At 37.3% G+C, this 15,256-nt stretch overlaps 2 protein-coding genes across 4 annotated transcripts in view; one reads left to right on the top strand and one right to left on the bottom strand.

The window, feature by feature from the left end:
- Nucleotides 1-8,970, top strand: part of NCBP1 (nuclear cap binding protein subunit 1) — a 46,602-nt gene extending 37,632 nt beyond the window's left edge. For both annotated transcript variants that reach the window (XM_060014455.1, XM_060014456.1), the window contains 5 exons: nucleotides 719-822; nucleotides 2,751-2,865; nucleotides 4,251-4,379; nucleotides 4,966-5,079; nucleotides 6,483-8,970. In XM_060014455.1, coding sequence (XP_059870438.1) covers nucleotides 719-822; nucleotides 2,751-2,865; nucleotides 4,251-4,379; nucleotides 4,966-5,079; nucleotides 6,483-6,596 — 576 coding nt within the window. In that variant the 3' untranslated portion in view covers nucleotides 6,597-8,970. The remainder of the gene's footprint in view (nucleotides 1-718; nucleotides 823-2,750; nucleotides 2,866-4,250; nucleotides 4,380-4,965; nucleotides 5,080-6,482) is intronic.
- Nucleotides 8,971-9,151: 181 nt separating this feature from the next.
- XPA (XPA, DNA damage recognition and repair factor) overlaps nucleotides 9,152-15,256 on the bottom strand; it is a 35,579-nt gene continuing 29,474 nt past the window's right edge. The window contains exon 6 of one of the 2 annotated variants that reach the window (XM_060014457.1): nucleotides 9,152-10,363. In XM_060014457.1, coding sequence (XP_059870440.1) covers nucleotides 10,215-10,363 — 149 coding nt within the window. In that variant the 3' untranslated portion in view covers nucleotides 9,152-10,214. The remainder of the gene's footprint in view (nucleotides 10,364-15,256) is intronic. The other variant, XR_009519849.1, reaches the window with a different exon arrangement.

The following is a 15,256-nucleotide window of genomic DNA, read 5'->3' as shown; positions in this document are numbered from 1 at the left end:
AAAAACTATTTAAGACATATTGAGGTGCTGATTGTACAGGTATAAAAATAAGGCAGTTGATACCATCGTTTTAGTTTGCAGAACATGAAATTTGACTCTTGCCTATAGAACAGTTTTTAAATCTGTAATTTTAGTGCTATGAAAAAGTAATGATGTTTGAGTTATTCTTTAAAGAGCAATTGTTATGATTTGGTTTGGTATTGTAATATCTCAGCTCATTTTAAGTACTTAATAAGAATGCTTATTTCTTGGAAGGTTCTCCAGTTGGGTAGGAAAGAATAATCTAGTCTAGCCAGTTTCTAAAAAACAAGCTCCAGATTTGTCAAATCTCGATACACTATTATCATACCATGTATTATAAAGAGGCATTAAAATAAATTTCAGAGTTATATTAAGACTTTTGTGATAAAACTACCTTGTATTTCTAAATTTTAAGATTCGATGGAAATTATATATTTTGTATATATCATCTAAAATTTAAAGAAACATTGTTAAGTGTTAATATTCAGAGTTTTTCTTTTTGCTCAATCTTTGTGTTCTTGTATTCTTACAATAAGTACCAGAGCCAAGCAGAAGGCAAAATAAATCTTAAGACCTAATGGTTAAATTGTTCAGTTTCATAGCCACTGAAAATGAACTTCAGTTTTGCAGCAGGGGGATTATCGTGGCCTACATATAAGTGTGATTTACCCTAATAATTTATTTTCTCTGATTGTAGATGATTGCTGTACTAGTAGATAAGATGATTCGTACACAGATTGTTGACTGTGCTGCAGTAGCAAATTGGATCTTCTCTTCAGAACTATCTCGTGACTTTACTAGGTAATACGGATTATTTTACAAAGTTCCTGTTCTCTAAGAATTAGTTTATATGTGGTCCCTTATACATGAGCTCCAAATTCTGGTCCAAACCAGGTTGATATTAATATAATGGCCCAATCTGGTAGGATTGGACTTGGCAAAGATTCTTGCACAATGGAAATCCACACAGCCAGTCCGGCTGCAGTGTCTCTTAGGGATATACGTAAGTTGAATTAGGACTCAGCCAATCAGGAGAAATGCTTATAAATGATCCAGACTATTGGGAGGGAAGATCAGGCTGTATGGCAGGGTCTCAACTAGACAATGGGACATGGGCAGGAGTTCCAGCTCCACTGGGGGACCTGAAATGCACCCCCGGAACTGGTAGAAATCACAGTCCGTCATAGATTACACATCATGGAGGGACTGAGGAAAGCCTGGTGGACACCTGAATGCCTCTGGGGAAGGGAGGTCTCACCTGTCATAAAAGTCCTTGATTTAATACACAGAAGATTCATTCTAGACTCATTCCTCCTAAAGGAAAGAGGCTTTTCATTAAGTTTGGTTCTTATACATGATGTTGAGTCCATAGGCTTTATAACTGATCAGGACTGGGACAGCAAGAGCTGACACAAAACAGGAAACAAAGGAAAATTACTTGCAAAGACATAAATATCCATCACAACCTTTATCCTGTTCATTGTATGTTATTGGCAGAGGACACTAGTCTGAGATAAACTGAATCCTTAGGGTGAAAGAATGTGGTCTGAGGTTATCATACCAGCCAAGTAGGTACTCACAAATGAAGGCAACATCAGACCATTCTCAGATTTGCAAAATCTCAGAAAACTGACAACTCAAGTAGGTGTTAGCCATTATCCTGAATGATTTACATCTGCAACTCTAACTCTGCAAAGCCTTCCCTGACCACCCCTTCCAGAGTTAAAGTACTGTGCTCTTTTATCCTATCTGCTAACATTCTAGACCTTGAGTTTTATGAAATGATCGGTTTATTATCTTCCACTTCAACTGTCATTGTCCAGATCAAAATCTGTAGAAAGAAGTACTCTTCTGTGCTGTATATCCTGGGGTTAGGAGACCAAATGTATAGACATACAAGCAGTTAAGAAGCTACTTAAAAAGCACATGCATATTTATGCAACAAACATTTAAAGCACTTATAGGTGATCCTGGTATTTGAGCAAGTAGTTGACATAAATATCTCATTCTTAAAAGCCTAGCAGTCGATAGCTATTATCAACTAATGAGATTCTTAAATGTGTCAAGAGAATTGGCTGAGTTTGTGCTAGTTAAATATCAACAGTATAAACCATGCAAATGAGCCTCAGATTGTTTCCATTTCAAGCTGCAATACTTAGTGTTTACATTTAGAAGAGAGAAAATGTATTTTTGTTCCTGTTTTTTCTGGTTTGCCATTTCATTGAATATATACACATACCTTCTATGTGTGTCTAGTAGGGGATGGAAATAAGAAAAATGACAAGGACCCAATATTGCCTTCAGGAAGCTCACCTGAGTAATGGGTGGAGCTAGATGTTTGCACAGTTGACAATACAAGAAAAATCATAATGTTGCTGGAGAGATATGCCTTATTCTGTCTGCCTAAAGAACAGAAGGCTAGGGCTTCCCTGGTGGCGCAGTGGTTGAGAGTCCGCCTGCCGATGCAGGGGACACGGGTTCATGCCCTGGTCCGGGAAGATCCCACATGCTGTGGAGCGGCTGGGCCCATGAGCCATGGCCGCTGAGCCTGTGCTCCGCAACAGGGAGAGGCCACAACAGTAAGAGGCCTGCGTACCGCAAAAAAAAAAAAAAAAAAAAAAAGAAGGCTATATAAAACCTCAAGAATGAGTAGGTTATAAAAGTTGAGAGGTCTTATTTTCTATGAGTAGAGTTTAACATATAGTAATCAAATGCCTTATTACTTTAAGATTGTTTGTTTGGGAAATCTTGCACTCCACAATTCGTAAGATGAACAAACACGTTCTTAAGATCCAAAAGGAGCTAGAAGAGGCTAAAGAAAAACTCGCAAGGCAACATAAACGGGTAAGTCTTGTGTTGATTGTAAATGGTCAAAGAAAATATACCAGAAACTTTTGCGAATATTCATTACCTTGATGGGAACTTATTTTTTCGAGACCAAATCATGCAGAGCTGTTTGTAGAAGTGGAGGAAGGGACGGACCTGGGGTCTGCTGTTCTCTCGTTCTGCACGGTGAACCTGTTTAGGAAGCCACAAACCTCACTTCTCCATAGTTCACCATCTCTGGATCAGTTTCATGTTTGCCTTCCCAAAAAGGGAGGAGAAGGAAGGAGGACGCTTGTGTTTCTATAAGAGTTTCTGATGCAAGAGGGGAAGAGGGAGAAGATTGTCTGTGTTCACCACTCCCCCGGTAAGGTTGGGGGTAGTGGGGGGAGGGGTCACTCCCAGGCCTATAAGATACTTCTCATACTTCTCATATTAATAAGAAGTTAAGTATTTTAGCTATTTGGCAGAAACAGTGAGTTGGCTGTATCCTGTGATTTAGCAAACAGTGCTGGTATTGTTCATGACAGAATTTTCCAGTTATGCACATTTATCAGAGTAGAGGGTAGAAGCAAGTTTAATGATTTATATGAACTAGAGCAGGTTCGAGTGCTAGTCTCCATCTAGACATTCATATATACCTGAGTGTATGTAAACACACAGATCTAAAATACTGTAAGGTAAATGGTATCATCCCCATTTTATACATGTACAGACTCCAGAGACTTGACTTCACACCACTCTGGTCTCTAGATATGTGGTGTCCAATATGGTGACCACCAGCCACATGTAACTAGTTATAAGCTAATTAAATCTGAATACAATTTAAAAGTCAGTTCTTCCGTCACACCACGTTTCAAGTGCTCAGGTGTCACGCGTGGCTGGTGGCTATTGTGAGGGCAGCGCAGATCTACGGTGATGAAAGTGTTGTGATGAGAGGCTCCCAAGACCCTAACCCTGTATTTCCCCTAGGAGCAGCAGTTCAGTGTTCACAAACTCAGGATTCCCAGCAATTTCATAAAACAGACTATGGTGAATAACAAAAATCAGCTGTATATTTTCCTTGGAGCTCAAAGCTGTTTTCATTTTGAATGGAGGAAAAATGTGACACGTATTTCCTCCTTGAGTGGGCTGTCTTATAAAAGGCATAACTTATTTCTGCTTTATAGCAAATCTACCACGATTGCCCAAGTGCCACTGAATTTCCCTGGCCTAGATAAGAGGTACTCATAGGACTTGGGACATTTTGCCTGTATGTTTGGGACACTGGAGTACTTTTACTATAGAATACAAGTCTTCAAATAGCATTTGACCAGACATAATAAAAATCCTTAGATTTGCTTGATGTGATTTAATACACTGCAATCCTAAATGGTGTTTTCCCTTTGTTCCTTTGCATTCGGTAGCGAAGTGATGATGATGACAGAAGCAGTGACAGGAAAGATGGGGCTCTTGAGGAACAAATAGAAAGACTGCAGGAGAAAGTGGAATCTGCTCAGAGTGAACAAAAGAATCTCTTCCTTGTCATATTTCAGGTATCTTGGCTTGGGACACTGATATGTTCAAAGAAACAGTACATTTCTTTAGTTTTAAAAAATGTTTTTATCACAGAAGTAATACATATTCATTTATAAGATCTTAAATATATAAAAGTTTCTAAGGGAAAAATAAAGGTAATTCTGTTATTTACTTAATGAGCATTCTTGCATGAGCATTTCTCCTTGCTTTAAAAAAAATGGATACTACTGTTAAATACCTCTTTCATATTTAATTATTCCCAATTGTTGATCTATTTATTGATTGTTTTCCTTCCTGAAGATTTTTGTGTATACACTCCTGTTAACATTTCTGATTATGTCCTTAGAACAGGTTCTAAGAAAAATTACTAGCATAAGTTAATCTAGACATTAAAGGTCTTCGGGTATTGCTGAAAACGATGTACTAACTCATTATCACTGCTTTTCTACACTGACAGTATTTATTGAATTATGAAAGTTATGAATACACACCACAAAGGGTGAAACAAGCAATACCTTTGAGGTCTCTTGGTCAAAAATTTGATTGTTTCCGAAGTATAAGAATTTTTTCTGACACCTCTGGAACTTTGTACCCCATTTCCAGCGTTTTATCATGATCTTGACTGAGCACTTGGTACGATGTGAAACTGACGGGACCAGTGTATTAACACCGTGGTATAAGAACTGTATAGAGAGGCTCCAGCAGATCTTCCTACAGGTTTGTGGAAAACTGATTATATAATAAACATCATTATTCCCAGCCACAGGGATTTTCCATTTCAAAAAGTCATCAAATCTGTCAGGAGGTTATGTAGTACCTGTAAGCCCCTTAGTGTCCATTTGTTCCTACTGCTGCTCATCACAATATTTAGGCTTAAATTGGCTCTGTATCATTCAGACTCCTAATTGCCATTCTCTTTGGAGAGCCTAGCTGTAATACAACATATAGAGAAAAAAATGCTAAGGGAAGAGTAATCAGATTTTAAGAATCTCTGTAAATTCAATGTGCAGATGATAACCTTGTTTCTGGAGGCACTATTTAATTTCTCTGAGGTCCTTATAGAAAGCAAAATGCAACACCTACTCTCTGCTAGATTTAAAGATCTGTAAGGAAAAAAAAAGAAAAGAAAAAAGATCTATAAGAGAGTGAAACTAATCCTTTGTATCTTCAGATACTAACACCCCAAATCCTCATTTGTTTGTTCTAGAAAAGAGTGATTAAAGTAGAAGGCATAAAAGGGGGGGGGAGTGTTTTAAGGCTCCAAACAAAAATTTATTCTAGATTTCTTAGTTACTGTCAAATTAAAAAGCTTTAACAGCCCCTAGTTAGTCCTATAGGAATCTGAGTATATTAAAGTTTATATTTGTACACATAGAAGAAACTATTTTCTGACATTTTTTTTCCCAGTTAGGCTCAACAAGTCACTGATTTTCAGTAAGACAGATGACCTCTTTATTTTTAAAAGATTAATTAAAAAAAATGAGGTTTTCCTATTTTGTGGAATACTTCACAGATCACTGGCTAATATCACTGGCTAATTCTCTTAATATTTTTTTCTTTTGCAAAGAGATACGTTAAAGCCCTAACCAAAAAAAGGAAATGATTCCAAATTTTTATGTTTCAGGGACCATGGTTAAAACCATGGTTACTTAGTAACAGTGCTATTCTTATTTGTAATGTATACCACCTCCCCCTCAACACCCCCTTTTTTTTTTTTTAAATCAGTCCTAGATCAGTCCCTGTCCTGACAGCTTTTAAAAAGTCATACTGTATTTTGTCCTGATTAGGGAAGAGACGCATCTGAACCTCATCTAGAATAGTAGCAAGTGCTGCTGCCACTGCCTTGAAGTAAATTGCATTTACACAGAAGCAGGCCAGAACTGGATTTTTTAAATTATTGAACATCGTTTTGTTTTGTCTTGGAACTCGTTTACTCCTACATTTTCTTAATGTTGAGGCTTTTCAGGGGCCTATTATTCCTACCAGCAAAACCACTTTTTTTTTTCCTGTTCTTTCCCATCATTCCAGTGTGGATGGGCCTCTGAGGAAAATGTTCTGCAAGATTGCTTATGTGCGTTTTCTCCTGACCTAAACACTTATCCCCTTTTCTGTGTCCACAGCATCACCAAATAATCCAGCAGTACATGGTGACCCTGGAGAACCTGCTCTTCACTGCTGAATTAGACCCTCATATCCTGGCTGTGTTCCAGCAGTTCTGTGCCCTGCAGGCCTAAGGGTCATTTTTTTTCCCCCTCCTGTCAAGATTTTTTTAAGATCTCAAAATAATGTCTTATTTTTGATGGTTTGAATGCTTGCTTTCTTGTAGCATCCTTTCTTGAAGCAGAGGGGGAAGACAGGACAGTGAAGAATATGGTATTGATTACGTTTAACTGCCCCCTAAAAAGCAGATATTCCCTAATGACAATAATGTGACAATGGCCATAGGATGGATGTATTACATATGTGACAGATACAACTTTTCTCTGATATTTTTTCTCCTTAAGGCACAAAAGATAACTGATGTGAGGTATGTGCAACACTAGAGGTCAAGCTTACAAAGTAGTATATAGAACTGATGGGTTTATTATCAAGTAGCATAGCTTTTCACAGCTCATGGGTAACCTAACATGGCTGAAATAAAACTGAAAATATGTTTTTTAAACCTTGGTATTTCATGATTTATCATCTCAGTCTACTTTAAAATTAGTGGTTTCTTACTAAAAGTGAGGTTTCTTACCTCCATCTGAAATTTTCTCTTCAAAGTATTTTTCATTACTGTAGCATTTTAAGACACTACTGTTATTAAAAGATGTTACTAGAGTAGAAGTTCCCAAATTCATCTGAACATAAATCACCTGGGGCTCTTTTAAAGTTTTTTTTTTTTTTTTTTTAATTAAACCACACTCTCTGGGGGTGGAACACAGACATTGGTAGTTCTTAAAGCTCCTGGGTAATTCCAATGTGCAGATAAGTTTTGAACTATCATCATCTTAGAACATCAACATCTGGTCATTTCCTCAAATCTGAGACATCTGTCAGGTCATACAGTGAATTACATGCTAAAGTGGGATTTAGAAGTAGCTAGATTGGCTAAAACTATACTTGGCATTAGATGTAGGTTTGGATTTTATTTCTGTGGAGTCTGGGTGGGCCAAGTAATTACTAATTCCAGAGCCTGTTTCCTATATGGTGTTGAGGCTTAATTAAGATGGTAAAAGTACACTGTTAATTAAATAACACACAAGGGATTATCTGACATTCCAAATCCTAGCATTTTTAGACTTTTTTCATTAAATCTTCAGAAAAATTTACCAGTAGTCTCACAACTGTAAGTATCTTTGTGCATTTGTACAATCTTTTTTTTAGCTTAGTACATCATAAGTTTATGATGCATTAGGTATTTTCCATATTAATATATGGGGTCTCTTTGGTTTATCGTAACATTTAGTGGCTACAGAATATAGTCTACTCAATAGATGGAAATTCCTAGGATTTTTAAATACCGTACCATTTAACAAATAGTCACAGGATTAAGGTTGCATGGCAAGTTACTGGCAGAAAGGGAACTAAAACCCAGGTTCTTTGCTAAATGTTCTTTTGTTTACACTGTTCCTCCTTCCCACAAACTACATAATTAGAAAAAGCTCCTATCCTCAAGAAGCTAAAGGATAACCATTTAAGGCTTTGGTTAACTTTGATCCTAAACTGCTTTGTAATCGTTTCATAATGTATTGCAAAGTTTGGCTAGTTATACTTACTTGATCCAAATCCTAGAGGAATTTCTAGGTTTTCACCTCCTTTCTCTTGGACCGTCTCTTCATGTGTAATGGTTGCTTTTAACAGTTGCTCACTGATGTAACCCTGCTCTGACCCAGTCTGGCAGCTAGGTATATGAAAAAACTGAAACAGAGACTGAGTTTTGAAGAAATAAAGGTACAAGAGCAAACATTCAACAGTTGCTCTCCCCACTAATGAAGCTCACACAGACAAAAGAATGGCATGTCACTGTAACTGTACGTCGTACCTTGCAATAAATCAATATTCTATTAAACTGTGCTGATGCCATTTAACATGCTTTTGTCAAAGTGAACATATACTTTTCCTTAACTCTCAATCTCCCAGGAATTATTCAGAAAGCAGTTCATATGAAGTTTGTTTGCTTTTTCTGGAAAGTATTTAGCAGTGATTTGTATTAACTTACTAATCTACAATTATACCTGAAAATGAAAGATGAGGACAGAACTTGGCAACCAAAAGCAGATCTGGCTGTCAGTGTTAACTGGATACCAGGATTGTCCTAAATTGATGAAGGTGAAGAGTGACTAGAAGCCCACCTCAACTGGACAAGTCTATTAACTACACTGGTCCTGATGATATGATGTGCTCATTAACAACTGGCTGTTACGTGCCAGATGCTATAGATTCACCGTATTTAATCGTCATGAGAGTCCTTACATTATTATACCCATCTGATAGATAAAAACAGGCCCACGGAGTAACTTACCCAAGGTCCACAGGTAGTAAGTGGAATCTGAAACTATGTCCATGTGGTGGTTTTAGGGCTTCTTGTCTCCCAGTAGTAATGCTGTTGTCAGCAGCCTGAACCCCTAGTTACTTGCTGGGAAGGTTTTTTTTTTTTCCCCAAGAAGTTCTTGCCGCCCATTTGGAATCGCTTTTTAGTGAGCTGTAATATTCAGCATAACACATTAAAAAAAATCAACACTCGATAAATATATTAAACATTTCTGTATTGAATACTTATATAGAGAACAATTAGTAATTATAGTCTCAAGTCTTTGGATTTGACTTGTTTTGACTTTTGCCCTTCTTCAAGCATAATCTCCAAGAGCTGATCTAGAGAGAGAAATGAAAATGTACAAAAACTTCCTATTTATTTGTAGCAGTAGGATAAAAAGTCCTGTCAAAGAACTTGAAAATATCTAGTTTATCATAACTTGTATTTGTTTTTATCAGGAAAAGAATGCATAGACCCTGTAATCAAGCACTCGGGATCAAATGCTCTTACTAGATATAACTACCTTGTAATCCTTTTGACAAGATAGAGGAATATTTGACTACCTAAACTTGATCAAGATGTCTGGGGTGATGTCAGGTTGTAGGTTACCCCTCCTTTAGAAGTGTTAAAACAAGCACAGCAAGCTGTCTTCCCTCCCAGGATTAAATGAGAATACCTGTAAGGCACTTAGCATAGTGTCTGCATGGCAGGTGGTAAATGCTCAGTAAATGTTAACAAGTTATGATAAACTTATCACTACCTTTGATCAACAAACAATATAGCTGTTTTTCCATTTTAATCCAGATTTGAAAAGGGCTATCTGGAAACTAATATTAAGATCTATAGTAGTAAACCCTAAGGGTACAGAAAACTTGTCCCAGCAATAGCTCCCTGCTCCCTGACTTGCAGACAGTAGTAGTCTAGAAGACCTGGCCCAGCCTCTGGGGTGCAGTGGTCTACCACCATCCCTGCTGTTTCTTGGGATAAGAATCCAGTTCAGCCAGTTTTTGCCTTTACTACTAAAAGCTCTTCCTCCTACCCCAATCTAGGGTTTGTCCTGGTTGCTTCTCAATTTTAGCTCTAACCTAACATTTTTGAACCTATCACTCAGCTCCCATCCCTATTGTAGAAAAAATGGTCACAGACCCAATATTTTGCCCACAACCAGACCTGCTGGACCTTAACTGAAACTTGTTCTTAAGCCATAACATACATAATTATTTAAGCATTATTTATACAAGTGTTTCATTCATCTATGAAGACTTTACGTTTTGATGAATTTTGAACAAGACCAATCTAAATTTCCACACTATAAAACATATCACTTAACTAAAAATCACATTTTCTCGTATGTCAGTTCATGGCCACACACAGTACAAGTCTTCCGGTACACGTCATCCTCTAGGTTTTCTTCTGGTCCATACTCATGTTGATGAGCAACTGTCTCCTTTTTCCATAGACTGCTTCTTACTGCTCGCCGTAATTCTAAGAGAAAAAAGCCAGTTTTTCAGTGGTGCTATTTCAGCTGTGTGTGTTTAAACCAAATGTGGTTTACACCTTAATTTTATAACAAATCAAAACTGCGGATACAGATTTGGCAAGCTTACTTATCTCACTCACTGGTTTGGCCTGTGAAATCATTCATGTGATTGTTGGAGTTAGTGTGAAACAGGAGATTCAGAATTGAGGTATATGGACTAGAGGGACCGCAAAAAACTAGATTCAGAAGACAAGCGAAAGAACAGGGTTTGTTCGAGCAGCTGGCTACAGAAAACAAGATGCCACAGCAGGAAAGGGCAATCAGCTGGGATGACTGAGGATAAAGAGCATTTTAAATTCCTTGTAAGTCAGGAGCTACTTCTCTAAGAGGCAAGTCAAACTTTGCTTGCAAGGAAACTAGAAAGCCAAGAACTCCGCCACTAGTTCATGGCTGATGTTAGAAAAGCTGCTCATGCAACGGACCTTATGTCTATTATTATTTATCCTATAAAATGAGAGCAATAGTTTAGGACATAAATTGCTAGTAATCATGCAAAGTACAACATAAATAAAAGAATCACTGACTATTAAGACCCGGAAAGAACCATGGAGTTATTTTACTTCATTTTACTTTGCAGGTAAGGAAATTGAGCAAAGATAGCATGGGAACCCAGGTCATTTATTCCAATGTTTAGAACTTTTCTCGCTGAACACGTTAAGATGTCATTTTCACAAAGAAAAGTTACGTTGGATGCTCTGAAAAGCGACTAGGACATTATAAAGTTCACACTGCATGTTACCTGAAGAAACCAAATGCTTTGTGTTAATCAGAAATTAACAAGCTAATAACATCTCAGCTTCTAGTTTAATGAATAAAAAGCAACATGAGTTGTTTTCATTTTTCTATTCTGACCAGTGGTCCATCAAGCCCTGCACTTTTGATAGCAGCACTACCTAAGGGAGGGTATGATCATTATCTTCTATAATCTCAACCTTAAAAATCAAAGTACACCAAGTAATCACACAACATTTTGTTTAATCCATTTTACTATGATAAGTACTATCAAAATAATACTTGAATCTTTGTATTTTCAGCCTTTATTTGTACCATGAGGATAAGCAAGCAAATAGGGCTATGTATCAGGCACTGTTCTAAGCACTTTATTTATAAACATTTAATCCTCACAACACTTTGCAATAAGTACAACTATCAACCCAGTTTTACAGATGAGAAAACTAAGGCTCAGAGAAGTTACATAAGTTGTGCCTAAGATCAGGCAGAGGCACAGTCTAGCTCAGGCCATGTTCTTAACCACTAAGCTGTGATGCCTTTTCATACACCTCCAACATGAAAAGCACTTTATCTGAGACATTTTCAAGCTTCAATGTATATACCTCTAGACAGTTTCCAAACTAGGGAGAAAATCATGTTCATCCAAACTCTAACCTTTATTCCTATATCCTCTCATATTCTGAAGAACCCTAGTTTTTCTAAACATATCTGGAATGCCCTTTATCCTTTTATTTTTCTACCTTGGGATATTTTTAAAATAAAAAATAAATGATATGCTGACCAGAACTGCACAGATGCCTCATGGTTTCAGATAATGACAGGAAGATGTCTCCTGTCCAAGTTCCAATACCTACTTTTCAACTTTGCTCTGATGTAAGGTATCCTGGCCACTTTCCCTTTACTACCCCACGAGGAAAATCTCTCAAAATCTGACTGCATCCCAGTCGCTAAGCTAACTGCCCAGTTTGTGCATTATGTGAACTTAGGAAGAGAGATAAGAAAATTTTCTTAACACTAAAAGAATACTTAACAAAAATCCAGCTTACTAGCCATAACTGTCACAACTGAACATAAGGTTTTATACTGACCTTATGGCTTTTCTTCCCATCCTTCAGCTAATCTATCAAGATCTATAATGACAATAAAGCCACATCTTTAGTATTTACTAGACATTCCTGGAAGAACTTGTGCTAGGAGGCACTAAAACAAAACAAAACGAAAGTGGTATATCTGTCATTTTCTTGCCCTTCTTTCCCCACACGACCGATCTAGTCTTAAAAGCCATGAGGTGGAGCAAGTGGGCATGGGGGTGGGGGGGAGCCCAAGATAGATAAGGAGGGTCTCCTAGAGAGGAGGCAGCAACAGTGAAGGGAAATTAGGTACATTCAGGGGCACTAATCAAATAACTATATATTATAACGGATAATGGAAATCAGGTTTCTCACTGTCAAAGAAGGAAATTACAAATAAGGAAAGGAAGAAAACCAGAATAAACCCTAAAATTTTGGATTAGAACTTGGTATAGTGTAAACTCAAGGATTTAATTATGTATTAGATATACACGTGTTTTAAGCTAGAAAGAAGTGGTCAAAGATTGATGAAGACATGTCAAAAGGACACAAGACCTAGCCTGAAGATACTCCTATGGGCCCAAATCTGAAACAATTTGAGCACCAAAATAATTGAGGACAGAAATGAACCAAAAGCCACTGAGAAGAATAGGAATTAATGAATCCATACCAGTAATAAACAAATGGGGGAATGATGCTATAGAATGTCGATTTCCAACTGGTTAAATGTGGAGTGAGCGCTGAAGGTAGAAAACAATTTTTGCAACCATCATCCTAAATACTGATTCAGGCAAGAACCATCCACGGATGAATGTTAAATTTAGGGTGAAGTGTTGAGGAGAAGCAGGACATTTACGTGGTCTTACAGGGGTTTTTTTGCTTATCAAAAATAAATATTAACATCACCATTGAGGGCCGATGGATATCACATGCCTCCAGATGTGATGCCCTAGAAAAGTCACTTCATTTATGTTCTATCCAACCTGAAATGAATAACCCGAATCTAACCACCAGGAAACATCAGAAAAACCTCAAATGAAAAACATATTACTGCAAAAAAGGTAGGCAGGGGAAGAGAAAAGACTTCTTCAAAAATGTCAGTGTCGTAAACGATAAAGGCTGTGGAAATATTCCAGAATAAAGTAGTTTAGGAAGACTTGGTACCTAAAGCCAATACCTGATCCTAGACTGGATTCTGTACTAGAATAAAAAAACTACACAGGACATGACTGGGTCAACTAACGGAATATGGATGACAGATTAGATAAAAATATCAGTAGTATACTTCTGTAAGAGAATATTCCTATTCTTAGGAAATATACACTGTAGTATTTAGGGGTAAAAAAAGGGTGGCAATGTACACAACCTACTCTTAAATGGCTCAGAAATAAACGTATGTGTAGAGAGAATGCAAATGACATAAACTTGTTAATAGGTAAATCTGGGTGAAGAATCTGGGTGTCCCTTGTACCATTCTTATCCTTGCAATTTTATGTAAGTTTGAAATTATTTCCAAATAAAAACATTTTTAAAAGACAGTAGCTAGATTGAAGGGCCTTCCAATGGCCAAATTTGGGCATCAAAATGAATAATCAGGAATGAACGGACTGTAACAGTTACTTGAGAATAAGAATCCATGAATCCAACTAGTACTAAAAAAAAGCTCTTCTTTCCAAAAGAAGCCAAACAGTAATTGTAGAAATAACAGAAAAAGAAAGTCACCATTTATATCCACCCTAATAATAACTGACTCAGGCAAGATTCAACCTGGGTGCTAAAACCACTGAGTGAAACTTAAGGAATGAGATGTTCACATAGTGTCAGTCACCCCATAGATTTCTTATTAACTACAAAGGGGAAAGGGTACCTTTACAATGGAGAAATCTGGCAGACACTACCTTACCTAAGCGATACCATGTGTCTCCTGAGGTAACCGATCAGAATCTAATTGTGAGAAAACTGCTAATAAACCAAAGTGACTATGGATATGCATCATCCTTGACTGGCCCCCGGATCCAACAACTAAAAAGCTATAAAGGGACATTGGAACAACTGGGGAAAGACAAATAATATAGATTATATACTAGGTAAAAGCATTATATTAATGTTGTTTATTGAGTGTGACTATTTTTTGGTTAGCAGAAACATGTCCTTATTTATAGTAGATAAATACTTAAGTATTAATAAGAATCACAATGTCTGCAAGTAACTCTTAAATGGTTCAGCAAAATATGTGTGTGTGAATGAGGGAGAAAAAAGCAAATGTGGCAAAATGTCAACATCTGGTGAAATAAAAAATTTGTTTAAATAAGGATTAGAAAGTTTTTCACATTACTTCATTTAAGCAACTTAAAACTTTGGAAAGTAGAGGTCAACTACCTACTGCTGAGAATGAGAAGAAAAGGTGGAAAGATCAGAGACTTTAGAAGAGTGAGAAAAGGTCTGCTAGGCCTTGGGAAAACTAAGGAAACCTTGGGAGTGGAGCGGGGACATACCAAGCAGCCCTGAAAGCCTAACCGAGGCTGGAGAACAGGACAGCAGTTACCGCGTTCCAACCTCCTGGCCCCACTGGCCTAGGATTTCACAACACAAAAAGCTGTAGACTACTTCTCTGGGAAGGTTATAGAACTGTTCGTGATAACCATCAGTCTTGCTACTGATTATCTTCAGGGACTGTTTCTATTTTTTACCCAAAGAAGTTTTCCCCTAAATCTTTGTTTCAATGAAAAATGTATTTTATACCACTCTAAAACTTGTATTTTATCCAGCTTAATACCTTAATTTTACAAAAGAGGCAGCCTGTATTCAAAGAAGCCCAATGCTGTTTACCAGGTAAACTTATAAAAGAACTAGTGGAGAGAGACCAGATACTTGTAAATACCTGATGGGAGGGCAGGAAGTTTTGACATAGGGTGCCCACTGGTAACGAGAGGGAAAAAAAAATCACAAGGAAATAACATATGAAGCTTTGATCTTACTTTGTCCTCCAAAACTAAGGATAGGAAACTGTGTCCTTCAAACTTCCCTGAGAGAAGC

This window comes from Delphinus delphis, chromosome 6 (genome assembly GCF_949987515.2).
Source record: "Delphinus delphis chromosome 6, mDelDel1.2, whole genome shotgun sequence".
NCBI classification, from domain to species: domain Eukaryota; kingdom Metazoa; phylum Chordata; class Mammalia; order Artiodactyla; family Delphinidae; genus Delphinus; species Delphinus delphis.
Note: the sequence above shows the minus strand (reverse complement) of the source record. Positions and strands in the feature narration are given on the sequence as shown.